Genomic DNA, 24,714 nt, shown 5'->3' on the forward strand with positions numbered 1-24,714 from the left:
TCCGTAGATCCTGGGGCTTCGATTGCCCTAACACGCTCTGGGAGCTTCCTGTCGTCGGCCGGCATCACCAGTACGGGCATCAGTGGATCTAGTGGCCTTGGTACACCGACTTCTTCCCGACCATACGCAGCGGGTCCGACCGGTAGCGGTGGTAGTCACCATTCATCCTCTGCTGGTTCGCATCGAAAGGGCAGTTTCGAAGGAAACGGTGGTAGTGGTACGGGTGCAGCTACCGGTGGAGGCGCTGGTCCAGGTGGTGGAGCTGGAAGTGATGATTCGATGCACGAGAAGTACTTCAAATCGGTGGAAAACACTCCGCTTAGCAGGAGACGCCACTCGTCGGCTTCCAAATCGCCCTTGCAGCAGCAGAAGCAGTCGAGCGATTCTAGTCCGCAAAGCCCACTCAGTCCACCCCAGCAGCAGCAGCAGCAACAGCAATCCACCAAGGTGCAGCGTCCATCGGCGCTCTCGGTTGAGCTGGGTGCAACAGCGCCTTCCGGTGGTAGTTACCAAGCCCAGGCAAACAGCAAATCTAGTCACAAAGGTAGCAACGACGACAGCGAACGATACTGCAATGTGTTGATGGAAGCTGGTGGATCAGTCGGGGTGGCCGCAGATCGCTATCTGGACAAGGTACGGCTTGATCAGCGCGCAGCCGGAAAAGTGTCGCCCGGTGCTGTATCCTTGGGAGGCAAACAGTCACCTTACCCGACCGGCGGTATCGGATCGACAGCCTCGTCCTCTAGTCATCTGTTCGATTCGCAACCAGCTGCGGCCGCCCCGATCGGTGGCAAAACCAAACACCAGCCAGCGGGCACTGATATCAGCAATGCCACGACGGCAGCTGCTAGTGGAAAGGATCAGTTTTCCCTTAATCTGAATCAACCGAATCTCGAACGGCACAACAAAGAAATGGGCGCACTACGGCAGCAACAGCAGCAGCAGCAGCAGCATGAACCATCGCAGCTCGAGAAAAAGTCTTCGGGTTCGACACAAACTGTCGCTTCGAACAGCTCCTCGACGGCTGCAAAGCATGGTAAAAAGTCACGTAACTATAACAACCATAGCCACCAGCAAGGAGGAGGCGGTGGTGGACCGGGTGCTGGCACCGGTTTTGATTTCGATTACGACAATGGCAACACATCACCACTGTACTGCAACTGGGATAAGGTGAATTGCATTATCCTGGCAGGAGGATGGAAACCTTTACTAACGATTACCGTACTTTCGCAGGAGATGCAGGAACATTTGCTTCCTCTGCAGCACTACATACTGGAACAGGCAAAACTGTCCGGTTCGTACGGTTTCGGGGAGCTCGATTCGGATTCGTTCCACTCGGATAGTCAATCTGAACATTCGTTCTCGGGCCACGAACCGGACAATGAGGACTCTGACCATTCCGATGGTCACGGTGACTACTTGGCGCACTATCCGTACGAAGAGTACGGCACCCGGCATGCACCGGATGGTGGCGTGTCGTACTACAACTTCGAGTTCAGTTTTGGTGATCGCGATGAGAAAGAGGACATGTAAGGACAGCCGAGGATTGGCAAAGATAAGATTAATATGTTGATCGTCTTGCGTTCTTTTTTGTCGTTTTTTGCTACACAGATCCGAAGAAGTAACGGCCAAGTTGGAAAGCATCCCCGATCAAATCTACAGCCCGGTGAAGAACCATCCTCCGTTGCACAAGTTTTCGGCCGGAGTATACCCGGGCTTCAAGCACGATTCGGGGGCCACCGATGCGGTTGATCGTGGAGGAGACACTGGACGACCGGGAGGAATGGGAACTATTGGTTCCAAAACGTCCTACCTGCAGCAAATGGCCAGTCAACAATTGTTGCAGCATGGCATCGGTGGCCAGCATCAGCCACAGCAGCATCCGCAGCAGCAACAGGCGCCACCTCAAAAGCTTAACAAAGCCACGCTTTTGCAGCGCTTTCAGGATAATCTCTCGCTCGGACCGAGCCCGGTGCCGGGTAAGATAGCGGAAATGGCCCTACTGAAAGAGTGCGATATTGAGAAGTTCGCCCAAGACAACCTGAACCTGCACTCGAAGGGTATCTTCCGAAAGAAGTCCTCCGTGCGCGATATGCTCATCTGGACCTCGAATGCGATCAGCCGACCGATGTTGTCGTTGGCGCGCGATAAGGCAGGCAAAAAGATGGCGACGGATCTGTTCAAGCTGGTGCAAATCTACATGGGCGACCGAAAGGCCCGCCTAGGCATGAGTCTCAACTCGGTCGCAATCGATATCGTGACGATGGCGATGGCACAGTCGCAGCTGCGTGACGAGCTGTATATTCAAATATGCCGTCAGACGACGGAAAACCCAAGTCGTGATTCACTGATGCGTGGCTGGGAGCTGATGGCGATCTGTCTCTCGTTTGTGCCGCCATCGCCCACGTTTCAGCCGGCACTGCTGGGCTATATCAATCGGCACCGGGATCCCTCATTTGCGACCAGTTTCCCGGAAGTAGGCAAGTGGCCGATACATGTACAGATCTCGCACTACGCAACGATCGCCTGTCGGCGGCTGGATCGAATTGGTAGTTCCGGTCGGAAGCAGGCCAAACGCCCCTCGGAGGACGACATCAATCAGGCACGGGAACAGATTTTCCGTGACAGCATGTTTGGCAACACACTGCAGGAAGTGATGGAACTTCAAAAAGAACGCTTCCCCGATCGGAAGCTACCGTGGATCCAGACCACGCTCTCCGAACAAGTAATGCACCTCTTCTAGGCAGAGTTTGAATCAATGGTTTGAATGGCATCGCTTAATTTCCCGGTTGCTCTCTGTTGCTTTCGTCTTAGGTGTTGCTGCTCAGCGGAAAGCAAACTGAAGGTATCTTCCGCGTGCCGGCCGATGTGGATGAGGTCAATATGCTGAAAAATAGGATCGATCGTTGGGAGTTTCCGGAAAACAAGGGCACAATGGGTAAGTGCGCAATAATGAAGAAAGCGATGCTCTGGTGTTGCTGAAATGGTAATGGCAATGCAAATAGTTGTGTTCAGAACAATTAGGTTACGAAAGTATGATAATTACAATATATTTTGTTTTTTTTTACAGATGCTCATGCTCCCGCTAGTTTGCTGAAGCTATGGTATCGTGAGCTGTACGATCCATTGATTCCGGACGAGCTGTACGACGAGTGCGTTCAGACAGAGGATCCAGCAGAAGCGGCAGCCATCGTGGAGAAGCTACCAAAGATTAATCGATTGGTGTGTTTCTGATTCGTCGTTTTCATGTTCTGAACACATATTTTAATGTCCTTTCTTACCGTCCCAACTAGGTTCTTACATATTTAATACATTTCCTGCAACAGTTTTCGCTGCCCGATGTGGTCGCTAACACCAAGATGGATTCGTCAAATTTGGCGATGGTATTTGCACCAAATCTACTACGCTGCCAGTCGCAGGATCCAAAGGTGATCCTCGAGAACGCCCGCAAGGAGATGACGTTCATGCGCACACTGATTCAGCACATGGACACAGCCAGTGTGGCACACATGGTTTGAGGAACGTATAGTGATTACGGTTGAACAAATAGCGATACCACTTACTAGTAGTAGCCTACACTCCAGGTAATTCTGTCAATTTCGATGAACTGTTCGCGGTTCCTATCCGTATTCCGAGGTTTTCGGGTATCAATATCTTGCTGGTACCGGTGAAGTGGCATGCGCGTAACATGGATTAAAAGTAGCTACATACCTACAATGTTCATCCATTATACGGGGCAAAATGTATTGCAATAGCGATCAGATAACAATTGTTTGGCGGTTGCTTGTCAGTGGCACATCATCCACAGCATCAAGGAAGAGAAAATCAAAACATATAAATAGTCACAAAGTTGCACACTAACAGACACACACACAATAACAAACACACGTATCATAACTTCAAATCGGAGCCTATCGGAAAAGAAGGAGAGAGTGAAAGACGAGCACATTATTCAAGTCTCGTAATGATAATGCTTCAAAACATTGCTTATCTCTTATAGTCATCGAAAAGCAAAGAGGAGCTGTTATTCTGAGCATCTCGAGTGGAAATTTGCTCGTAAAATCAAATTATTGTTGGATTTCGCTCGGGTAGCCCATGCGAGCTTGGCGCCAGCTTCATTAATCCACTACAGAACACAGTATTGGTCGATCGGTAAAAAAACAGTATGAAGTGCATCATGACCTATTGGAAAAGTAACACTTGGTAATTTACTGCTAGCACACGAAGAGAAGAGTTAACACAAATGCAAAAGAACAAATTAAGAAAGGTTACAATGATTCTTGACTGTAGCCATGATGTTTTTTTCGTTCATTCTTTTCAACCGCCTGCAATTTGCGATTTAGTGGATCTTTTAAGATCGTTTCACAGATTTCAAAACATAAGTAGCTAGGATGTTGAGCAGTGGTTGAGTTTCCTAAATTCTTCGTTACCTTTTTTAGTTTAATGCCAGGGAGCGCAGGGCGAATCATTGTGGAATGATCTGGCAAGAACAGATGCAGGCGAACAACAGATGCAATGGAAAGTAGGATATGATTTTGATACCAAATTGATTTCTGTTTCAAGCTGAGCGTACTTACGTGCGCAACTTGTAGTGGAGTAATAATACCGCATAGTGTTGTGGTGTTCTTTATACGTAAACTCCAATTTATTTCCCTGCTTTCGTACCTAATTTATAACGTGATCTGCTCTGTATATTTGTTCGTGTTTGTTTGTTCGTTCAATTTAAAAGGCAAAAACTAAACCATTGATTCGCGCGTAAGTTAATTGTAAGCGAATTAAGGAGCAACAAGCATCCTATGCCCGCACACGTCTGTCGGCGAGTCAATCCGGAATAAGCCGAATGCAATCGATCGAAAGCACAGATCGCGCAGTTAAACCCTATTATTCAGTACAAAGAACGGGGTTTATTAGGAAAGAACGTATAGCCCGAAGGATAGACAAGTGGGCCCTTTCGTACGATTCGGACGATCGGAGATACAGTGGGCACAGTGCGTTGCCTCAAGACCTCGTAGATTGCAGCGAGATCATCAGCACACAAAGCACAAGCCGTTTGTTGGCAACAATTCTTATGTGTGGTCGGCTCGCTAGCAGCAACTCTAACATCGATATTAATTTTCGACGAGTGTGCCAGGGATAAGGAGAGAAGAAAGCGTGGATTGGCGAACGATAACCAAAAACATAAAAGCCCTCTACTACGAAGAAGGCAGCTAATCCGTAAGCTATTTTATGAGTGCATCTAATAAGGCAAACAAATCAATTGCTTGCAAGCAAGGCAAACAACAAAGTAAAATAATGGAAAGCAAAACCATGCTGAGATAATATATAAATATAAATATATATATATACATATACATATATATTCTATATTGAAAGAGAAAGAGAGAGGCAAAGTAGAAGAAAAAAGAAGTTTAACGCAGAACAAGCAAGAAAAACATGCAACACAAACAACCAATTAATAATTTATTACAAGGAAAAGCGGTTAGCGGTACAAGTTCTACATAGCACGAGACAGAGCCGAGATCGAAGACGAAAGTGGAAAGACAGTGCGAAGAAAGAATGCAGCAAGCTGACCAGCTGGCGCAAGTATAATGCTCTAATAAAACATGGTACGATGAACAAACGATCCCTTCTTCTGCTCTTTCCCGTCTTTCCTCTACTTTCGGGTTGTCCGTGCGTCGTGCCTAGAATCAGCGAGAATGCCGTCTTCAATCGAAATTAATCTCGTTCAATCTACGCCAGTGGACGGATGAGTGAGTAACGATGCTGCTCCATCGTGCAGGTATCGGCGTACTGTTGCTGGTCTGGCAGCTGAATTCAAGCAAAGCGTAAGTGTTGTCAATCGCCCTCCTGAATCTCCCTAATTACGGTGGTTTGTGCCATAGCTTGGGACCGGTTGCTGCGCTCATATTGGCCCGTGGCGGTTCAAAAGGCATTCCGCTCAAGAACATCGTCGAACTGCAGCCGAACGTTACGCTGCTAGGTCGCGCGCTGCATACGATCCAACGTTCGGCCCTGTTCGACAGTATCTGGGTATCCACGGATCATGAGCGTATTGCACTGGAAGCGGTCTCACATGGTGCTAGCGTATTTGCGCGATCAGCTACACACGCGCAAGATCACTCGAGTTCTCTCGATGCAACGGCCGAGTTTCTCGAGGCGCATCCCGAGATCGATCGATTGGCGCTTATCCAGTGCACCTCACCCTTTCTGCGTGTCCACTATCTAGAGGAAGCGATTGTGCAGCACTCGTCGATGGCATCTCCTTGTGTTTTTAGCGTTGTGCGTAGCTATCGACTCCGTTGGCGAAATCAAGAACCGGGCGGACGGCTGGAAGCGCTTAACTTTGATCCTCGCCGAAGACCACGACGTCAGGATTGGTCCGGTGAGCTAGTCGAAGCGGGCATGTTCTACTTCACTGATCGTCGGCTTGTGATGGAAGAGCGAACGTTTCAGAGTGACCGGTGCGGTGTCGTCGAGGTGGATGAGCTGGACGCACTGGAGATCGACGATGTAAAGCATCTTGAGCTTGCGCGGCTGTTGATTGGGCTGCATTAGCGTAAAAGCGTGCGTTCACCGAATTTATAGGCATTTATTAAACGATTGCAAATTACTGAAAACACATGTTTGGTTATGCTAGTTTGTAGTTAAATACACGTTAAACGTCACATTTTCTCGATCCATCTATTCGATACGTTTAGACATCACCTTGACGTACTTGGTGGTGATATTAGGGAACACAAATCGCTCGTCTATCTGCGTCAGCTCATCGTACGATACGACATACGTTTCCTCGAAGCCAGCTTTCGCTGCGGCAGCCTGCGAGGCGATGGCCGTAAAGCAGGTTGATGTCAATGGTAGCCCCACACCTTTGCAGAGGGGTATTCGGGCACGCAGGATCTCGGTTGCGATGCCGCGGCCACGGTACTTCGGTGCCACCGAGAGCCCCATCGCGGCAAGATAGTCCGTTACTTGGTATCGTTCGAAGACACGTGCCTGCTTCGATGTATACTCAACCAACTGGTAGATGCAGCGCCAGATCGCACCACGGGGCTTTCAATCGTGGAGTAGGATTATAGCAAAAAGGACGATTAACTATCACCGAGGATCACTTTGGTGTATGTGTGTGTATCTAAATCAAACTTACTTCGTAAGTATCCGGATCATTAGCGCTGCTAACGAAGAGCATGTTCATTCCGGCGATTTCATCGCTACCCTCTTTGAAGCACACTAGCACCAGCCGGAACTTGACAAACTCACGCCACAGAGCGGCAATCTCATCAACACTCTGCTTCTCCCCGACGATATCTAGCAGTAAAGAGATTTACCAAAGACGGCAGCGCTGTTACAAGGCACTTGCTCTGAGCTGGAAATTGCGGATGTTGTAATCTCACTTTTGGCCCGACAGGTCGGTTCATCGTACACGAAATACTCGATCATGTGGGCAATCGCTTCCTCAAAGCGATCCTCGGGTAGATCCTGCACTCGGTACGTTACTAGCCGGTCACTATCCGTGTCCTTGGCCTGAAACGTATGCCATACGCACGGATAGGGGACACTTTCTGGGCGCTTCCAGACCATCGTTCAATTGTCAATTCGTTACAACTCCTTCTCACGCCGTGGCGTTACAGCAACTGGCGAGGGCTGTTGGGGGTCGAGCGTACACATCAAACGGAATCATCGCCGTATCTCGCTACCCCCGGGAAGCACTGCTACTTGTGGTAGCAAACGAGTTATAGCCCGTGTGTTCGTGTTTGTACTGACTCGGGTCATCGTGACGATCCCAGATCGGAGTTTTCCGTGCAAAACGGCCCCGCCGCGCATCATTGCATCCCCGTGCCTGACCAGGGAGGAGTAGAGTGGCTTGGCGTTGTGATACGATAATGATAAGGTGACCTTCTAGTAGTAATTCCCGCACGACGACGACGTTATGTTTAGCACCCTTATTCCGTAGAGAAAGCGTGCTTCCCGTCTCTCACACCACTTTAAGAGTCGATGCCGAGATTGTAGGCCATACGCGCTACTACTACTACAGCTTGTAGCATATAAACGAATCAAATTGGTCTACCAAACAAATTGCTATCAACCGGCACGGAAATGCGACGCCCAAATGTGTGCATAGCTCCTGTCTACAGCGATAACGGTCCTCAGAAGTACATCTCGCGACCGCTGATAAGTGGCATAAAGTGAGTAGTCCGAATCTGTTTACCTTCTCGGGTGGGGCCTTTGATTAATACGAAAAAGGCCGAGTCATTCAATAACGTTGACTGACCGGCAGAGCATATCGCGCTAGAGCGGCAGTTACTGCCACAATCGGCACCGGCCGTTAGTAGATGAGTAGCAGAAGCGGCAAGCAGCGGCAAGTATCGACTGTTAGGCTAACGCAAGACTCGATAATCGAGCGGCTCAATAGTAGTTGGCACGCGAGTAAGGTGTTGTTTGAACGTGCACGTGTTCAAAGCGCAATCGGGTAAGAACAGTGCAGCGGTAATCTGTTGTTGCTAAGTGACGTACTCACGATGCTACTACTATACAGACGTTCAACGTGTTTGCCATTAACGTGCTGGTATCGGATGATGCTAAAAAAAACAATGTTGATGGATATGGCAACAATATTACGAAGTTACCGTTTCTTATCTTGCCGCCCGGCAGTAGATGTGCTGGACTCGGTCCCTACTTGACGATTCACGGGCCTGCGTTTGAGGCCACACGTTGCTCATACGAATGAAAATGAATCGTTGAGGTGAAGGTTTTAACAATTTATGAATTATTAGCAAAGTCATTTTGGAAAATGGCAGTTTGCTTAGCTATCGGTGAACAACTTAACAATTAGATGAGCTGATGAAACAAGGCATCTTCGGTGCACACCAATTTTGAGCAGCAAATGCATTGAAGGTAGATAGTGAATAATATTTTACAGCATTTTACGCTCTTTCATTGCTTGATCAATTAATGGGCGCACAACTTACATGGTATCAAGCATTGATAACCTTGCAATCATTACCATTGATAGCTTTGCAGCATTATTTCGAAGAAATGAAAAAGTGTAGACAATTTTTCAGTAAACGATAGATTCTTTTCTCGCGAGACAAGCTGATAGATGCCTCTGCCGCTATCGAAGCACCCAATACGCATGCGCTAATCCGTCACATGAACTCATCATCAAACGCATGGTCACAGTCGTCAACGCGCAGCCAAAACACGGTGCGCCAGAACGTTGAATATTGTTATTATCAATTTCGTGCCGACTGTCTGGACTATCTATCCTGAACACATAGCCTAATAGCTGAGCATCTATCCTGAACACATAGCCTAATAGCTGAATCGTCAGTGATAGTCAAGTAGCTAAAGAGTAATCAGCTACAACAGAAGACTGCAGCGATGCCGTGGGAACGACCTGCTTCGGTGCCATATCCGAACGTTTGGTGGACCTTCGAAGCACCAGATCCGGATCGTGAGGATGGTGGACTGGCGACGTATCGGGTGGAAGATTTGACCGAGGATCGTTTCGATGATGTGATGAAGCTTTACACCGAGCACTTTCTGGATGATGAGCCCCTCTGTGCACACAGTGGAATCCGACAGGATGCCGAAGCATATGAGGAGACTAGGACATTCTGGAAACATGCTTTCACCGAGCGACTAACGGTCGTGTGCTATAAGGAGGGATCGAAAGAGTTAGTCGGTGCTAACATACTAGCGATGTCGTTGGCCAACGATAAGGTGGATTTTATGAAGCTGGTATGTTTGATTTGATCTTTTCATTTTAAAATTAAAAACTAAAAACATCTGCCACATTTGATTGGTTTGTAGGTTAAAAATGAGAAATTAAGGAAACTAATCGGAATAAACGAATACATGTCCGAAGCGGTGAACTTGTACGAGCTGTACGGTGTCGACAAGTATCTGACTGCATACGGTCTGACCGTTAACAAGCGCTTCCGTCGCCGAGGAATAGCTACGGAAATCCTCAAAGCCCGCGTACCAATCTGCCGTGCCTTCGGAGTAAAACTCACAAGCACAAACTTTACGGCGATTGGGTCGCAGATACCGGCGGCAAAGGTTGGATTCAAGACAGATCTCGAAATGCCGTAAGTAGGGGTTGGTAATTGGTCTGCACAAACGCCTCCATCATTTATGTGTTATTTCCTTCTTTGTCCTGCATGTAGGTGCAATGAATTCGTCAAAGTCAACCCCCAATACACGCTGGACGGCATCAAGAGCAAAAGTCTAAAGATGATGAGTTTGGTAATCGATGATCAACCGTAATCAAAGCACAAAGCGGAATAAAGCAGATTCTAATGTGACATTTACATTCGTAGAAGTCTTGTTTAGCAAAAAGTGTTAGCTTATATCAAGTGAATAAATGAGAATGCGTCCGAGATTATTTATCTTGGTATCGTGATGATAAAGGAAAAACAACAAACAAGTTCTCGTGATAAGCTCAGAGGATGTATGGTGTGCTTTAGAAGTTTTTCTGGTTAGAAGCGCGAGCAGCATCGTTAGTGATAGTCAAGTAGCTGCAGAGTGATCAGCTACAATAGAAGGCAGCAACGATGCCGTGGGAACGACCTGCTTCGGTGCCATATCCGAACGTTTGGTGGACCTTCAAAGCGCCGGATCCGGATCGTGAGGATGGTGCACTAGCGACGTATCGGGTGGAAGATTTGACTGAGGATCGTTTCGAGGATGTATTGAAGCTGTACACCGAGCACTTTATGGATGATGAGCCCCTCTGTGCCTACTTTGGAATCCGACAGGATGTCGAAGCATGTGAGGAGCTTAGGACGTTCTGGAAGCGTGCCTTCAGTCGGCGACTAACGGTCGTGTGTTATAAGGAGGGATCGAAAGAGCTAGTCGGCGCGAACATACTAGCGATGTCGTTGGCCGACGATAAGAAGGACTCATCGAATCAGGTATGTGTAATTTGATCATTTCATTTTCAATTAAGAATTAAAAATAAACATCTACCACATTTGATTGGTTTGTAGGCTAAAAATGAGAAATCGAAGAAAATTGTCGGAATAAACGAATACATGTCACAAGGGGTGAATTTGTATGAGCTGTACGGTGTGGACAAGTATTTGACCGCGTACGGTCTGAGTGTTAATACGCGTTTCCGTGGTCTAGGGATAGCTACAGAAATCCTCAAAGCCCGCGTACCAATCTGCCGTGCCTTCGGAGTAAAACTCACAAGCACAAACTTTACGGCGATTGGGTCGCAGATACCGGCGGCAAAGGTTGGATTCAATACAGATCTCGAAATGCCGTAAGTAGGGGTTGGTAATTGGTCTGCACAAACGCCTCCATCATTTATGTGTTATTTCCTTCTTTGTCCTGCATGTAGGTGCAATGAATTCGTCAAAGTCAACCCCCAATACACGCTGGACGGCATCAAGAGCAAAAGTCTAAAGATGATGAGTTTGGTAATCGATGATCAACCGTAATCAAAGCACAAAGCGGAACAAAGCAGATTTTATTGTGACATTTAGATTTGTAAAAGTCTTGTTTAGCAAAAATTGTTAGCTTATATCAAGTGAATAAATGCGAATGCGTCCGAGATTATTTATCTTAGTATCTTGATGATACAGGAAAAGCATCAAACACGTTTTCGCGATAAGCTCGGATGATGTATGGTTTGGTGAGTGATTCATGATTGCATGACCGACGAAAAAAAACCAAGCGAGTACTCAAAACCCTACAGACCTATCTACAGACTATCTCTAAGCTAATTTTGCTTGGCTTAATTTAGATAACATTACAACCAGTTTCTTTACAACCAAGGATGATGTTTTTGTGTTATGATCTAATGAAATGTAGATAAGAGCGCTTGGTCCATATCTGAATATGTGTGAGTGAGTTAATGATGCCCAATCTTGACTTAATTTCGAAAGTTAACTTAACAGTTAACAGGTAAGAAGCAGTCTCTTCTTGGTTAAGATTATCCTTAACGATTGTGGCTTAGCGATTGTCAATCATTGGTATCCTTTTTTTAAACATATATAATGACAGCCGTATGTTTATTATCATTGATATCCTTGAAATCGACGGATGGCACCTAAATTCTTTTTTCGCGATGCGCGTTGACAAATGGCCCGGAGGACGAAGCGCTATTCCGTTCCTTAAACTCGACATTGAACACGTTGTCACAGTCGTCCCAGCGCAGTTAGAACGCGGTGCGCGAGAACGTTAAATGTTGTTGTTATCAATTTCATGCCGCCTGTCGGGACTATCTATCCTGAACGCATAACAGCTAACGAACCTTTGAGCGAAGAGAAGCGCGAGTACCATCGTCAGTAATAATCAAGCAGCTAAAGAGTAATCAGCTACAGCAGAAGGCTGCAACGATGCCGTGGGAACGACCTGCTTCCGTGCCATATCCGAACGTTTGGTGGACCTTCGAAGCACCAGATCCGGATTGTGAGAATGGTGCACTAGCGACGTATCGGGTGGAAGATTTGACCGAGGATCGTTTCGATGATGTGATGAAGCTGTATACCGAGCACTTTCTGGATGATGAGCCCCTATTAGGACACAGTGGAATTCGACAGGATGCCGAGACATACGAGGAGAGTAGGAAGATCTGGAAGCGTGCCTTCAGCCGGCGACTAACGGTCGTGTGCTATAAGGAGGGATCGAAAGAGCTAGTCGGTGCTAACCTACTGGGGATGTCGTTGGCCGATGAAAAGAAGGACTCATCGAATCTGGTATGTTTGATTGGAACCTTTCATTTTTAATTAATAATGAAAAATACAATCTGCCACATTTGTTTGGATTGTAGATAACAACAGAGAAATCGAAGAAAATTGTCGCAATACATAACTACATGTCCGAAGTGGTGAACTTGTACGAGCGCTACGGTGTGGACATGTATCTGACCGCGTACGGTCTGAGTGTTAATACGCGTTTCCGTGGTCTAGGGATAGCCACGGAAATCCTCAAAGCCCGTGTTCCGATCTGCCGTGCCTTCGGAGTGAAACTCACGAGCACAAACTTTACGGCGATTGGATCACAGAAGGCGGCAGCAAAGGCTGGTTTCAAGACAGATCTCGAAATGCCGTAAGTAGGGGTTGGTAATGGGTCGACACAGGCGCTTCCATCATTTATGTGTTATATCCTTCTTCGTCCTGCATTTAGCTACAATGAATTCGTCAAAGTCAACCCTATATACACGCTGGACGGCATCAAGGGCAAAAGCCTGAAAATGATGAGTTTGGTAATCGATGAACAATCATAATCACACCAGCGGAGATTTTATTGTGGCATTTAGATTCGTAGAAGTCTTGTTTAGCAAAAATTGTTAGTTTATATCAAGTGAATAAATGCGAATGCGTTCGAGATTATTTATTAGGCGTTATCTCAATATCGTGAAGCTAGAGGAAAAACGACAGAATATGTTCGCATGATAATCTCGGATGATGTATGGTTTGGTGAGTGATTCATGATTGCTTGACCAACATAAAAACCAAGCGAGTACTTAGAATCCTACAGATTTTTCCTCAGACTATCTCTAACCTAATTTTGCTTGGCTTATTTTAGATAACATTACCACTAGTTTCTTTACAACCAAGGATGATGTTTTTGTGTTCTGATCTGATGAAATGTAGATAAGACCGCTTGTAGATAAGATCGCTCTGACTATTTGTAAGTCTCTAAAGATGTCAAATCATGATTCCATTTCGTAAGTTAACTTAACAGTTAACTTTTAAGAAAAGGTGTTTTCTTAGGTTAGATTGTCATCAACGATCGTGACTAAGTGATTGTCAATCAATGATATCCTTGAAATCGACGGATGGCACCTAAATTCTTTTTTCGCGATGCGCGTTGACAAATGGCCCGGAGGACGAAGCGCTATTCCGTTCCTTAAACTCGACATTGAACACGTTGTCACAGTCGTCCCAGCGCAGTTAGAACGCGGTGCGCGAGAACGTTAAATGTTGTTGTTATCAATTTCATGCCGCCTGTCGGGACTATCTATCCTGAACGCATAACAGCTAACGAACCTTTGAGCGAAGAGAAGCGCGAGTACCATCGTCAGTAATAATCAAGCAGCTAAAGAGTAATCAGCTACAGCAGAAGGCTGCAACGATGTCGTGGGAACGACCTGCTTCCGTGCCATATCCGAACGTTTGGTGGACCTTCAAAGCGCCGGATCCGGATTGTGAGGATGGTGGACTGGCGATGTATCGGGTGGAAGATTTGACCGAGGATCGTTTCGAAGATACGATGAAGCTGTACACCGAGCACTTTCTGGATGATGAGCCCCTATTTAAGCATATTGGATTTCGGCAGGATGCTGAGGCATACGAGGGGTGTAGGAAGTTCTGGAAGCATGCCTTCAGCCGGCGACTAACGGTCGTGTGTTATAAGGAGGGATCGAAAGAGCTAGTCGGTGCTAACATACTGGGGATTTCGTTGGCCAACGATAAGGTGGACTCATCGAATCTGGTATGTTTGATTTGATGATTTCATTTTTAATTAATAATGAAAAATACAATCTGCCACATCGGTTTGGTTTGCAGTTTAAAAGTGAGAAATCGAAGAAAATTTTCGGAATACATAACTACATGTCCGAAGTGGTGAACTTGTACGAGCGCTACGGTGTCGACATGTATCTGACCGCATTCGGTCTGAGTGTTAATACGCGTTTCCGTGGTCTAGGGATAGCCACGGAAATCCTCAAAGCCCGTGTTCCGATCTGCCGTGCCTTCGGAGTGAAACTCACGAGCACAAACTTTACGGCGATTGGATCACAGAAGGCGGCAGCAAAGGCTGGTTTCAAGACAGATCTCGAAATGCCGTAAGTAGGGGTTGGTAATGGGTCGACACAGGCGCTTCCATCATTTATGTGTTATATCCTTCTTCGTCCTGCATTTAGCTACAATGAATTCGTCAAAGTCAACCCTATATACACGCTGGACGGCATCAAGGGCAAAAATCTGAAAATGATGAGTTTGGTAATCGAAGAACAATCGTAATCACACCACCGGAGATTTTATTGTGGCATTTAGATTCGTAAAAGTCTTGTTTAGCAAAAATTGTTAGCTTATATCAAGTGAATAAATGCGAATGCGTTCGAGATTATTTATCTTAATATCGTGATGATACAGGAAAAGCATCAAACACGTTTTCGCGATAAGCTCGGATGATGTATGGTTTGGTGAGTGATTCATGATTGCATGACCAACGAAAAAAAACCAAGCGAGTACTCAGAACCCTACAGACCTATCTACAGACTATCTCTAACCTAATTTTGCTTGGCTTAATTTAGATAACATTACAACCAGTTTCTTTACAACCAAGGATGATGTTTTTGTGTTATGATCTAATGAAATGTAGATAAGAGCGCTTGGTCCATATCTGAATATGTGTGAGTGAGTTAATGATGCCCAATCTTGACTTAATTTCGAAAGTTAACTTAACAGTTAACAGTTAAGAAGCAGTCTCTTCTTGGTTAAGATTATCCTTAACGATTGTGGCTTAGCGATTGTCAATCATTGGTATCCTTTTTTTAAACATATATAAGGACAGGTGAACCGTACGTTTACTATCATTGATATCCTTGAAATCGACGGATGGCACCTAAATTCTTTATTCTTAAGGCGCGGTAATAAATGGGACGGCATTCAGAGCTCCATTCCTTTCCTTAAACTCGACATCGAACACATGGTCACAGTCGTCACCGCACAGAGCGTGATCCGCGGCAACATTGAATGTTGCTGTTATCGATTTCCTCCCTTTAGCCTACATTATCTATTCTGAACACATACCCGCGTACCGCATACCCGCATACCCTAACAGTTACCCTAACAGTTAATGGACTTTTAAGCGAAGAGAGCCTGAGCACCATCGTCAGTAATAATCAAGCAGCTAAAGAGTAATCAGCTACAACAGAAGGCTGCAACGATGCCGTGGGAACGACCTGCTTCGGTGCCATATCCGAACGTTTGGTGGACCTTCAAAGCGCCGGATCCGGATTGTAAGGATGGTGGACTGGCGACGTATCGGGTGGAAGATTTGACCGAGGATCGTTTCGAGGATACGATGAAGCTGTACACCGAGCACTTTCTGGATGATGAACCTCTCTGTGCACACTGTGGAATTCGGCAGGATGCCGAGTCATATGAGGAGACTATGATGTTCTGGAGGCATACTCTCACCGAGCGACTAACGGTCGTGTGCTATAAGGAGGGATCGAAAGAGCTAGTCGGTGCTAACCTACTGGTGATGTCGATGGCCAACGATAAGGTGGACTTCATGAATCTGGTATGTTTGATTTTAGTATTTGATTTTCAATTAAAAATTAAAAATACAATCTGCCACATCGGTTTGATTTGTAGATAAAAACAGAGAAATTGAGGAAACTGGTGGGAATCAACGACCACATAACCGAAATGGCTGAATTATTCGAGCGCTACGGTGTCGACAAGTACCTGACCGCGTACGGTCTGAGTGTTAATACGCGTTTCCGAGGTCTAGGGATAGCCACGGAAATCCTCAAAGCCCGTGTTCCGATCTGCCGTGCCTTCGGAGTGAAACTCACGAGCACAAACTTTACGGCGATTGGATCACAGAAGGCGGCAGCAAAGGTTGGCTTCAAGACAGATCTCGAAATACCGTAAGTAGGGGTTGGTAATGGTTCGAAACAAGCGCCTACATCATTTATGTGTTATATCCTCCTTCGTCCTGCATTTAGCTGCAATGAATTCGTCAAAGTCAACCCCCAATACACGCTGGATGGCATCAAGAGCAAAAGTCTAAAGATGATGAGTTTGGTAATCGATGATCAACCGTAATCAAGCATCAACCAATTTCAATCAATTCATCAAAATCAAAATCAATTTTATTGTGCCATGTTGAATTGTAGAAGTCATGTTTATCAAAAAGTGTTAGTTTATATCAAGTGAATAAATGCGAAAGCGTCCGAGATTGTTTATAGGGCGTTATCTTAATATCGTGTTGATAAAGGAAAAGCAACTGAAAATGATAAGCTCGACTGATGTATGGTTTGGCGAGCGATTCATGATTGTATGACCGACAAAAATCGTATCTTGCGCTCTTTGCCGCTAATCGAAAGAATTCGTCGACATTACATCAGCCTTAACAAAAGAAGGAAAAGGCATTAGATACAATGGAAAGAAGTTTTGGGTTCTTCTATAAGTAAATGTTGTTAGAAGTGCCTGTGCCAATACATTTTGAATTTGTTTTGGATTATGTGTTGCACTAATTCGACCTAATTTTTTCATTTTTTTCTTCTCAGTTTGAATTCCTTTAATATGTATTTTGAGAGTCACAAATGTTACCTAGCATTTTCATAAAAGAATTAAGTAACTTTTCATGTTATTTATAATTTAAGTATTTGTGTCATTACTATCCACATCATCATCAGTGTCCGTGTAAGGATGATCCTTGATGATTTTAGCTAAAAGTAGCTGTCGGTATTCACGCTTAATGCACACAAAAAAACGTTCTCAACCGATTTCAACACTTTCTTGCGAGAGAAAGGTAAACGATTGTGGCGATTTTTCCAAAAATCTGTATCTTGCTCATTGATGCACATAAAAATGTGAAATTTTCACAGTACACTCTAAAAAGGCGACGGTTTTTCTGGAAAAATGCGACCATGATTTTCTGCCAGTCTCCCGCGGATTCAATCAGTTTTTTGAGTCGTTACAAAAAATCCCACCGTGCCACATTTTCTGCTCGAATGGCTTGCATGCGAGTTCGGCAAATCTTCGGAAAATTGTGTGCAAGCTCCACTGAAATCGTGGAAAATGGAAAACCTTAAATCCGCTGTTTGCTTTTGTCGAAAAAAACTTTTTTCAAAAAGAATGCTAAAAAAACAAGTAATCGAAATATTTTCCCTCGCTAGTCACATTTTTCCCATCTTTTGCTTTATCCGGGTCCTTCAACTTTACTGGCTCGATTTTCACGCTTTCTATCACTCAAGTCGAAATTGCCGTCTTTGAATATCTGCAAGTGGTATGCGATACTGCACAGTCACCATAGCCTTCTGCAAAAATTTTATCGGATTCGGCAGCTAATTTCTTCAAATTGAAGCAAAAAAGTTGAGCTTCCCACACAAGCCATCTACAAGCAAACAGCGGATTTAAGGTTTTAGTTGGTATCGCTCGAGGAATCGTTGCATAGGTGGATAGGTTACAGAAGATTCCGTCGCCTCGGTTTCGACTCGTTTTGATCTCTCGTTCAAATTCCATCCATTCGTCGACCGGGACGGTTTAATTCAAGTCCAGGCGCGCGTTCGATCGTCTCGTTGTCGCGGCGCGCGTGTGCGTTGTTTGCGGTCCATACGAATGATAAACCATTCACACAGTGATAGTTTTAGTTGCGTTTCGGTCGGTTCCTGGTAAGTAAGTACGGCTGGCTGCTCCGCTGTGGTTGTTATTTCACTTGATCGAAACATTGTCCGTGCTGCATCCCTTCTCCCCAAAAACCCATTCAAAATCCTGCCGTGAAATGCGTTTCTCGCGAGTTTCGCAATCTCGCAACGCTTGTTAACGTGTTTTGCTCCGTTGGAATTTTCGTCGCGCTGAACGTACACTTGTGATCCCCGCTATTCTCGACGGACGGAATATCGTGCGGAAATAATCGCTTCGCAAACCGCTCTGCTCCTCGATCTTATCCCAAGGGGCGTCCTGTAACTTGCCTTTTTGTGTGCCCGACGTCAAGTGAACTAAGTGTGTTGTCCGTTACCTTGTTACGTGTTGTTGGTGCATCGATTGTACCAAAAGTGTAAACTCCAAGAGTGCTCTGCGTTCAAATAACAACGGTTAAACCGTCGAAATCGTAAGTGAAGTGAGATGGTGCCTACTACGACCGGCGAACGGCCTTCCGATGTGGTTTGTTGGAGGTGGACCTGAACATGAAATAGCGTCTATTGCTGGCAGATCTTCCCAGTTATCGTACTGTGTCCCAAATCTTACACGCGCACGCACACACACGCACACACACAAGTACAAACACAAACGTGTGCAACCAAAATTCTCGATTCTCAATTCCCATCCCCCCGTATGGCCCCACGTATCCTCAGTTCCGAGACAGGCGCTCCAGAACGCGCCAGAAAGGTGTTGTGAATCTCTTATTCGTTGCATCTTTCGTCCGTGCGTCCGCGCTCGCGACCACCGCTAAAAACGGCCAAAATCTCCAGAACACCCATACACCGCTACCACAGCCTTCGCCGTCATCGGTGGAGTCCCGTCGCGTTTTGGTTTTCAAATAAAATTCGAAACACTTCTCCACAATCCCGACCAACGCTCCTCGCGGTCCCCCTGTCTGTGATGGGGCCGGTTTGCAGCAGCCCGCGCGGTTTCTCGCCAACAAATCTTGGGCTCGTGTGTGTTTGTGCATGGACGACCCCAAGAAGCAGCAGGAGCAGCACCTAAATGATAAAAAAAAACCGAGGAAAGAGTCGAGCCAAACCAAAAAGTAGAAGCTAGCGTTAACGTGCATGGAAGCAAAAGAGAGATGGAGGGTTATGCGTCAAGAAGATGGGGATCGCTATGCCCTGCTGCTCCTGGGGGAAGGGTTTCCATTTGAATGAGCCATTTCCGAATTGCCATCGAGCCTGCGTTGGGTCGTTGTTCCGTTCGTTCACGCATTATGGAAGCAAACGGATCCGCAGTGGTGGTTGGGGTGGTGGTTCAGGTTGGTCAATTTCTTGACGCGCGTTGTTACTGCGTTACGAAGGGGAGGAGGAGGGGGTCACACCTAGTCCAGGCAATGTCTTGGCCAACGGAAATTAGATGTGCACCGGTTTGTGACGTGCCTCGGCATTTCGTCACGCTTCGCCTGTTCGCACCGCGGTGACCAGGGGTGGCTCTGGAAGCGAAGCTCTGGTGCATTACCTTAGAGTGTTTTCGTCCACCTTGGGTGTTCCCGTGAGGGAACGGTATAATATGATGGCATATTTCATCAGGTGCATACGGTTTCATTGAATATTCCCATTAAAAAGCACCAGAAAGCGCTTGGAGATCGACACTGTAACAATGATTTATAAGAGAATAGACATTCCTGAAAAGAAAACTTTCCGTTACTTGTAAGGTTCAATGGAAAGCAAATCAGTAGAGGAGCAATTTTTACATTTTATAATTTTACATTTTTATAAGAAATTGCTGTTTGATCGAAAAAAAAATTAAATTCTTGAAGGATTTCACAAACAAACCGCGATCATATCTTTTGTAATGTATGGACGTTTTTCTGTTTTATCATCTTTTCGGCACGCATGTTTGTGCAGTGCCTCTCCAAATCGAATTCTTAACCGTGCTATTAACTCAATAGACACAGGGACTTACTATCTTTTTCTGTACCTAAACAAAATCACTATAAGCTAGTAGCACGATCACTTTACAGAGAAGATAGTAAAACTTCTACGTCGATCACGCCATTATCGTTGTTCATGATAAAGATCACGTGGTTGACGAACAATAGAAGGATCTTTGCATGTTTGGCCAAGCTATTGCTATCTACCATCCAGCAAATGCAATCATCACAAACAATCACATAAGATATGAACGGCCTGATTATTAGTTCACAACTGCAGCAAGTCTCAGAGAATGCTGGAAACATAAAGTTTCTTAACCTTGCCTTTTCACCGACAACATCACGTGATGTTTCGCAGGTATAAGGAACTCCTTCGTAAAGCCCTTACTTCTCTACTATTCCACTCTCAATGTCTGCTATAATCGTCACCGCATGTTACTTTTCTGCAATCAATCTTAAAGCGCACGGACTAAGGCTACTAAGATGCCGCCTATAGACGAACAAATATAACCGTGTTCTTTGGTTCACCATGCGCCTGAAACCTCGCAGGTGGCCTCTTCAAAGTCCATCACAACCCCCAATTAATGGCTGTGCACGGTGAGGCATTTTTAATTTTTTGGCGCCACACCAATGATGGAGCGGAATGTTTGCCCAATTCTCTCCACCCGCTACTACTCCGCCACAGTTCGTTACCTGCGCCAACAACATACCAACGGCAGCATACACACACGCAGCTGGATCGTAATAACGAACGAACGAACGGTTATTGCAAGCCGCACCATAGTTTTCGCAGCACCAGGGGCCCACCTTCCGCGCAATGAACATATTGCCACCCAATAACACTAATAACAACAATAGCCGGGTCCCGGGACGCTCCTTGCCCCCCCCCCCCCCATTCCTCGGATCCTCCTTCTAGCTACGCCTTCTCAGCATCTAATGAACGGCGCACGGCAGTACGGAGAGAAGGTACAACGGGGGGAAACCAAATAAACCACGGGCGCACTATAATTTACATTAACCCCATTGGCCGCGGCCAGCTCAGACGACGGTGGTCCAAAGAGGTGCTGGTGGTGGTGGTGGTGGTGGTGCTGGCGGTAGTGATGGCATAAAACCAGAAGACACATTACACGCCCGCCGGTGTTTGCCAATCCCTTGTGTGGTACGCCGGTCAGCAGACACTTTCCTCATTCCGCGTTGGCGCGTTGCTTTCCTTCCGTGCCAAACCAACAACAATTCGACGACGATTTGTCCAACGACCGCAGCTTCCTCATTAGATCTTGCGTTTGTGTGTGTGTGTGTGTGTGTGTGTGTGTGTGTGTGTGCGTGCGCCATAATTTCCATGACAGGCCATGCGATCATGCGCGATCGAGCGATCTGTTGTTTGACCATAATTACCCACTGGTCGCTGGCCAACTGGTCGTCAGCACGACACCAAAAACAATCGATCGAGCCTCCCGTTCGAACTTAACGTTTGGTAGGGCACGGCAGCAGTGCGTCATGCCCGCCGTATGACTCATGCCTGACGTCCATTGTCGCGCTGTTGAATTTGAATAAAGTGCTCCGTAATTATTCGAATTTGAATGCCCCGCGAATGATACCTATGCACACACACCTTCCTCCCCCCACCATCCCTTTTGGCTAAGGAAGTTTGAAAATGGTCGTTGCACGAACCAGGCGCGCTCCCTTTCTCAATCTCGGTCATCGGTGATTTAGTGGTTTTGTGGCAAAAGTAATTGATTACATTATGGAAACCCCTTCTCCTGCTGCTGCTGCTGCTGCCGTCCGTACTCCCTGTGATTCATCCCTCCGAACGGCGCCCAGAGGGAGGAGGGGAAACGTTGACACCGCAACGGCGCCACAACCCCAAAAGTGTGATCTAGTGGCGAGACATAAATCAGGCAGCAAGGTTCGGTGCCTTGTGGACGGTTTTTGCACCGTTGCGCATGACAGGCGGTGGTGGTGGTGGTGGTGGTGGCGGCACCCGACGACCAATAATGTGGCACCGGGCCACAATTCGAATTCTTCGGCTCGGGAGGGAGGCCTCTGAGTTGTTCGACACTTTAGCCGGGGCCGGAGGGATGATGAAATGAAATGGATCCGCGTGAATCGATTCGCGATCGATTCGCGTTGCGCTAGAATAACCCTTAGCGTACCCGTGTGTGTAGCTTGCGCGTTTGTGTGTGTGTGTGTGCGTGTGGCTTTGTGTTTGTGCGTGGAGTTGTGTGAAGTGCAACCCGTGGACACAATGGGACTGCTGGTGCCAAGAGTGCGTTTGGTGACGGGGATTCGGTGCGATCGGTGATCAACCGGTTTGCATAAACGGATACATTATGATTCTTGGCCCTGTGCCCTGTGTGTGCGTGTGTTTGTGTGTGTGTGTGTGCTTGTAATGAACGTGCAAAACCACTCAACTCCCCCATTACATCCATGTTTAACAGCGTAGCAGCAGCAGCAGCAGCATCAACAACAGTCTTTGTGTGATCATCAGCAGTGTGCGATCGGAACAGTGAAACACGGATTGTGAATCCACGGACCTGTCAAGTGGTGAAGAAGACACACACACACACACACACACAACCTGTCCAACCTTGCCAGCCAGTGTTCGTCGTCGTCATCGACAGCATCGGCGGCGCCGAGAACGGAGGTGCTCCGTCGCCGGATGATTAGCATGTGAGATGGTGAGTCGTAGTGTGTAAGAGCGGCAATATGCTTTCGGCAATCGGCTTCAAAGGGGGGGGACACGGGAAGGGGTCACTAGCGGACACTCCTTTCTAACTCGTCGTTACACTCCCAACAATGGCGGTGCGGACCACCGCTATGGCGATTCTTGATCGCCGACGACGTGAAAGCACACACACACACACAGGCAGACAGACGGACGGTCGGATGGACGGACGGACAGGCACGCAATTGCCGCTAGTCGGCCAGCGCAAACGCCCGGTCCGGCCCGGCTCGGCCCGGAGTGATTGATGAGCATCGAAGATCCGAAGGATCCATCGGATCATAGCCATCGCTCATCGACGTCTCGTGTGGTGATCGCGGACCGGGACCATTGGGAATGACCGAAAGGAACATTAGAGAGAGGTACCGGTGGGACCGCCGGCTCGCGAGCCGCCCTGTTAGCGGCCATTTAGCATACACACACACACAGACACACACATGGGCCATGGTGTACCGCGGTGTGCTTTTAAGGCCAACCCGGGTGGGGGAGGGACAGGCGTCGGCAGATGTTAAAAGCTTTCCCCCACTACCATCACCACTACCACTGACACCACTATCCCTCCCAACTCCCGGATTCCATGCCAAAGGGCCTCGAGTTGCGATCGTCAAACACCACACACGCCGCCTTGATTGCAGTGTTTCTCGTTGCACGGCTTTGGCCACAACTTTGTTGGCATAATCACCGCTCCAGTGACGCAGTGATCATCAAAGAGTTCCTCGTTCCTTTTTTCCCACGAACCCTCACGTTCGTTGATAGAAGGAGGAGGAGGAAGAGGAAAAGGTTATCAGACTGGAGACACAGTGTGTGCATTGCGGTGGGTCGGCCCAAGGTGTCTGCGCTTCATTGATTCATGTATGTGATCCGCACCGAGCACCATTCCCCGTTCTTGCCCTCTGCTCTGCTGTCCCCAGAGTGTCGAGCCGAGGGTCGAGTTAGCAATCGGATCCTCCCCTTCCCGCGTCGGTGTGCGTACGCTGGTTCCGGTCGACTCATCTTACACCTACCCGGTACGGCCAGCTCGAAATCCCAGATGCACCGAAGGGGCGGCGGGTTCTTCCTGCGTTTCAGGTTTCATCGATAACAGAACCATTTCGTTGGTAGAACACAAAAAAAGTGTAACGTTTCATTCGCTCAGTGTATGGCGAATGGTTTACATGTTCGTTTTGTTATCCCGACAACATGAGCCACAGCCGGTGGAGAATAGGACAATCATGGTCATGTTGATGGTCCCCAGGCTGCTGGATCTTACTTGTGCACGTGAAAGTATTTGCCCTGCCGCTGAGCGGAAGAAGAGTGCACTGGAAATGACCTTCACCATCACCGGGCACTGAAGCCATGAATTCGATGGCGACTCGACTCGATACAGCGGCAAAAAAGCGGAGCGGAGCAAAAACTTTCGCATTAAGTCGCTACTTTCAAATTCGACGGAATGAAACGTCGCGGTGACCTGAACTCTGCAAGAAGGGATCGTAAAAAAAAAAAGGAAACACCGACACCACCGACCGGCACCACTTTCACTTGTGCCACGGGAAACGCGACGGGAAGCGACGAGCGAGAACAAGAAAACGCCTTTCGTGGTTCGCTCGAGGAGGTTCCCTTCTTGTTGCGGCGTTCAGGTCTTTCGATGCGAACGATGCAACGGGTAACGCAGGGTAACGCTAGGTGTCATCGCCTGCTACTATAGTACCGAAGCCTACTACGACTGGTGAGACTCG

At 47.1% G+C, this 24,714-nt stretch overlaps 7 protein-coding genes across 12 annotated transcripts in view; 6 read left to right on the top strand and 1 right to left on the bottom strand.

The window, feature by feature from the left end:
* LOC125949988 (hornerin) overlaps positions 1-3,529 on the top strand; it is a 29,597-nt gene extending 26,068 nt beyond the window's left edge. For both annotated transcript variants that reach the window (XM_049677518.1, XM_049677517.1), the window contains 6 exons: positions 8-1,170; positions 1,234-1,529; positions 1,612-2,725; positions 2,815-2,938; positions 3,071-3,222; positions 3,294-3,529. In XM_049677518.1, the coding sequence (XP_049533475.1) occupies positions 8-1,170; positions 1,234-1,529; positions 1,612-2,725; positions 2,815-2,938; positions 3,071-3,222; positions 3,294-3,518 (3,074 nt within the window). In that variant the 3' untranslated portion in view covers positions 3,519-3,529. The remainder of the gene's footprint in view (positions 1-7; positions 1,171-1,233; positions 1,530-1,611; positions 2,726-2,814; positions 2,939-3,070; positions 3,223-3,293) is intronic.
* A 2,166-nt stretch (positions 3,530-5,695) lies between these two features.
* Positions 5,696-6,555, top strand: LOC125949990 (N-acylneuraminate cytidylyltransferase A). The gene is made up of 2 exons (XM_049677523.1): positions 5,696-5,825; positions 5,883-6,555. Exons 1-2 carry the CDS (start codon positions 5,761-5,763, stop codon positions 6,553-6,555), a joined length of 738 nt encoding a protein of 245 aa, XP_049533480.1. The 5' UTR covers positions 5,696-5,760.
* Positions 6,556-6,569: 14 nt separating this feature from the next.
* On the bottom strand, positions 6,570-7,735 carry LOC125949992 (uncharacterized). Its single transcript, XM_049677525.1, has 3 exons — positions 7,392-7,735; positions 7,145-7,305; positions 6,570-7,050 (listed from the first exon to the last, which is right to left on the bottom strand). The coding sequence occupies exons 1-3, from the start codon at positions 7,576-7,578 to the stop codon at positions 6,682-6,684; spliced, it is 717 nt and encodes a 238-aa protein (XP_049533482.1). The 5' UTR covers positions 7,579-7,735; the 3' UTR covers positions 6,570-6,681.
* Positions 7,736-9,308: 1,573 nt separating this feature from the next.
* Positions 9,309-11,583, top strand: LOC125949989 (uncharacterized). 3 transcript variants are annotated; one of them, XM_049677521.1, is made up of 3 exons: positions 9,309-9,738; positions 9,811-10,088; positions 11,345-11,583. In XM_049677521.1, the coding sequence occupies exons 1-3, from the start codon at positions 9,379-9,381 to the stop codon at positions 11,442-11,444; spliced, it is 738 nt and encodes a 245-aa protein (XP_049533478.1). In that variant the 5' UTR covers positions 9,309-9,378; the 3' UTR covers positions 11,445-11,583. The 3 variants fall into 3 exon arrangements, with proteins under 3 accessions (XP_049533478.1, XP_049533476.1, XP_049533479.1); XM_049677519.1 differs by lacking the exon at positions 11,345-11,583 and adding an exon at positions 10,167-10,506; XM_049677522.1 differs by lacking the exons at positions 9,309-9,738; positions 9,811-10,088 and adding exons at positions 10,262-10,913; positions 10,989-11,266.
* Positions 11,584-12,329: 746 nt separating this feature from the next.
* Positions 12,330-13,361, top strand: LOC125949991 (uncharacterized). Its single transcript, XM_049677524.1, has 3 exons — positions 12,330-12,704; positions 12,779-13,056; positions 13,135-13,361. The coding sequence occupies exons 1-3, from the start codon at positions 12,345-12,347 to the stop codon at positions 13,232-13,234; spliced, it is 738 nt and encodes a 245-aa protein (XP_049533481.1). The 5' UTR covers positions 12,330-12,344; the 3' UTR covers positions 13,235-13,361.
* Positions 13,362-14,085: 724 nt separating this feature from the next.
* Positions 14,086-16,864, top strand: LOC125959204 (uncharacterized). The gene is made up of 3 exons (XM_049692014.1): positions 14,086-14,445; positions 14,520-14,797; positions 16,694-16,864. Exons 1-3 carry the CDS (start codon positions 14,086-14,088, stop codon positions 16,791-16,793), a joined length of 738 nt encoding a protein of 245 aa, XP_049547971.1. The 3' UTR covers positions 16,794-16,864.
* A 5,860-nt stretch (positions 16,865-22,724) lies between these two features.
* LOC125950652 (uncharacterized) overlaps positions 22,725-24,714 on the top strand; it is a 37,714-nt gene continuing 35,724 nt past the window's right edge. For all 3 annotated transcript variants that reach the window (XM_049678838.1, XM_049678837.1, XM_049678839.1), the window contains exon 1: positions 22,725-22,955. The gene's annotated coding sequence lies outside the window, so the exon portion shown is untranslated. The remainder of the gene's footprint in view (positions 22,956-24,714) is intronic.

Source organism: Anopheles darlingi, chromosome 2 (assembly GCF_943734745.1).
Source record: "Anopheles darlingi chromosome 2, idAnoDarlMG_H_01, whole genome shotgun sequence".
NCBI lineage: Eukaryota > Metazoa > Arthropoda > Insecta > Diptera > Culicidae > Anopheles > Anopheles darlingi.

Excerpts from the sequence above, each read along its gene's own strand:
- LOC125959204 (XM_049692014.1), top strand. The coding sequence starts at position 14,086 with ATGTCGTGGGAACGACCTGCTTCCGTGCCATATCCGAACGTTTGGTGG. Across the intron at positions 14,446-14,519 it reads AGGTGGACTCATCGAATCTG|TTTAAAAGTGAGAAATCGAA; the intron begins GTATGTTTGATT and ends TTTGGTTTGCAG. Across the intron at positions 14,798-16,693 it reads AAGACAGATCTCGAAATGCC|CTGCAATGAATTCGTCAAAG; the intron begins GTAAGTAGGGGT and ends TCCTGCATTTAG.
- LOC125949989 (XM_049677521.1), top strand. The coding sequence starts at position 9,379 with ATGCCGTGGGAACGACCTGCTTCGGTGCCATATCCGAACGTTTGGTGG. Across the intron at positions 9,739-9,810 it reads AGGTGGATTTTATGAAGCTG|GTTAAAAATGAGAAATTAAG; the intron begins GTATGTTTGATT and ends ATTGGTTTGTAG. Across the intron at positions 10,089-11,344 it reads AAGACAGATCTCGAAATGCC|GTGCAATGAATTCGTCAAAG; the intron begins GTAAGTAGGGGT and ends TCCTGCATGTAG.
- LOC125949991 (XM_049677524.1), top strand. The coding sequence starts at position 12,345 with ATGCCGTGGGAACGACCTGCTTCCGTGCCATATCCGAACGTTTGGTGG. Across the intron at positions 12,705-12,778 it reads AGAAGGACTCATCGAATCTG|ATAACAACAGAGAAATCGAA; the intron begins GTATGTTTGATT and ends TTTGGATTGTAG. Across the intron at positions 13,057-13,134 it reads AAGACAGATCTCGAAATGCC|CTACAATGAATTCGTCAAAG; the intron begins GTAAGTAGGGGT and ends TCCTGCATTTAG.
- LOC125949992 (XM_049677525.1), bottom strand. The coding sequence starts at position 7,578 with ATGGTCTGGAAGCGCCCAGAAAGTGTCCCCTATCCGTGCGTATGGCAT. Across the intron at positions 7,306-7,391 it reads ACCGACCTGTCGGGCCAAAA|ATATCGTCGGGGAGAAGCAG; the intron begins GTGAGATTACAA and ends CTTTACTGCTAG. Across the intron at positions 7,051-7,144 it reads ATGATCCGGATACTTACGAA|CCCCGTGGTGCGATCTGGCG; the intron begins GTAAGTTTGATT and ends CACGATTGAAAG.
- LOC125949990 (XM_049677523.1), top strand. The coding sequence starts at position 5,761 with ATGCTGCTCCATCGTGCAGGTATCGGCGTACTGTTGCTGGTCTGGCAG. Across the intron at positions 5,826-5,882 it reads CAGCTGAATTCAAGCAAAGC|CTTGGGACCGGTTGCTGCGC; the intron begins GTAAGTGTTGTC and ends TTTGTGCCATAG.